The 1,685-nt window shown below is 38.9% G+C and overlaps 1 protein-coding gene across 1 annotated transcript in view; it reads left to right on the top strand.

The window, feature by feature from the left end:
- The window catches only part of CEP192 (centrosomal protein 192), a 132,316-nt gene that overhangs the window by 53,618 nt on the left and 77,013 nt on the right, over nucleotides 1-1,685 (top strand). Inside the window, exon 15 of the mRNA XM_037727845.1 lies at nucleotides 37-68. Within this exon, the coding sequence (XP_037583773.1) occupies nucleotides 37-68 (32 nt within the window). The remainder of the gene's footprint in view (nucleotides 1-36; nucleotides 69-1,685) is intronic.

The raw sequence follows: 1,685 nt of genomic DNA, 5'->3' as shown, positions 1-1,685 counted from the left end.
ATGTAGCATGTATTCCTTTGGCATTTTTCACCTCAGCGTACCATTGTCAGAAACTTATTTTTATTACTGTATTGTATTCTGTTCTATGAATATTCTGTTGCTTTTATATCAGTTTGTATTGTTGATGAACGTTTGGGATATGTCCACTGCTGGACAATTATAAAACAATTCTCCATGAACAGCCTAGTACCTGGGACGTGTGCACACATTCATGTGAGGTATATATGTAGTGGGGTTTGCACACCTTTACTTCAGTGGTTTGGACAGTTCTCCAGAGTGGTTGTACTGTGTAGATTTGTTCAACACTGTGTGCTACCTGTCACTGGACTTCCTCACCAGCACCTGGTATCACTTGTTTTTCTGGTGGGTGCTCAGTGGGGACTTCTTGTCTTCATGTGTGTTTCCCTGATTATTAATGAAGCTGGTTCTTGCTCATATTTGCTGGTCATTTGGAGGCTTATTTTGTGAAGTACCTGTTGAAGTCTGTTGCTCTAATGGATAGTTCGTTTTATTTGATTTATAGGTTTGCATTACATTGGGTAGGAGCCTTTTGTCAGTTGCATCCCATGCATTGTTTTCTTTTATCTCTTGTTTTTTGATACGTCATATTTTCATTATCATTCAGTTCAATATATTGTCTAATTTCCTTGGCCCATGGGCTTTTTTAAAAAGTGTATTGCTTAGTTTCCAAACGTAGGGGATTTACTAATTTTTGAAATAATTGATTTTAGGCCAAATGTCCTATAGTCAGAGAATTTTTAGTTTTAAGCCTTTGAAATTTGTTTAAATACAATATGTAGCTCAGCATTTGTTCAATTTTTGAAAGTATTTTCTGTATGCTTGTAGGGAATGTCTGTTACGTGACTTAATGTCTGTTTCACTTAGGTGAGATTTATTTAAATTGGGATGTTCAAGCTGCCTGCATTCTTAAAATTATTGTGCTGTTCTTTTTTTTTCTAACATTTCAGTCATTTATTTTTATTTATTTATTTTTATTGCATTTTAGGTTTTGGGGTACATGTGAAGAACATGCAAGATTGTTGCATAGGTACACACATGACAGTGTGATATGCTGCCTTCCTCCCCATCACCTGTATCTGGCATTTCTCCCCATGCTATCTCTCCCAAACTCCCCACCCCCCGCTGCCCCTCCCCCATTTGCCCCGGACAGACCCCAGTGTGTGATGCTCCCCTCCCTGTGTCCATGTGTTCTCATTGTTCAACACCTGCCTATGAGTGAGAACATGCGGTGTTTGATTTTATGCTCTTGTGTCAGTTTACTGAGAATGATGGTTTCCAGGTTCATCCATGTCCCTACAAAGGACATGAACTCATCGTTTTTGATGGTGCATAGTATTCCATGGTGTATATGTGCCACATTTTCCCTGTCCAGTCTGTCATCGATGGGCATTTGGGTTGGTTCCAGGTCTTTGCTATTGTAAACAGTGCTGCAATGAACATTCGTGTGCACATGTCCTTATAGTAGAACGATTTATAATCCTTTGGATATATTCCCAGCAATGGGATTGCTGGGTCAAATGGAATTTCTATTTCTAGGTCCTTGAGGAATCGCCACATTGTCTTCCACAATGGTTGAACTAATTTACACTCCCACCAACAGTGTAAAAGTGTTCCTATTTCTCCACATCCTCTCCATCATCTGTTGTCTCCAAATTTTTTAATGA

The sequence above is a fragment of the Cebus imitator genome, unplaced genomic scaffold (assembly GCF_001604975.1).
Source record: "Cebus imitator isolate Cc_AM_T3 unplaced genomic scaffold, Cebus_imitator-1.0 Scaffold242, whole genome shotgun sequence".
NCBI classification, from domain to species: domain Eukaryota; kingdom Metazoa; phylum Chordata; class Mammalia; order Primates; family Cebidae; genus Cebus; species Cebus imitator.
This window is presented reverse-complemented; position numbering and strand designations above follow the sequence as displayed.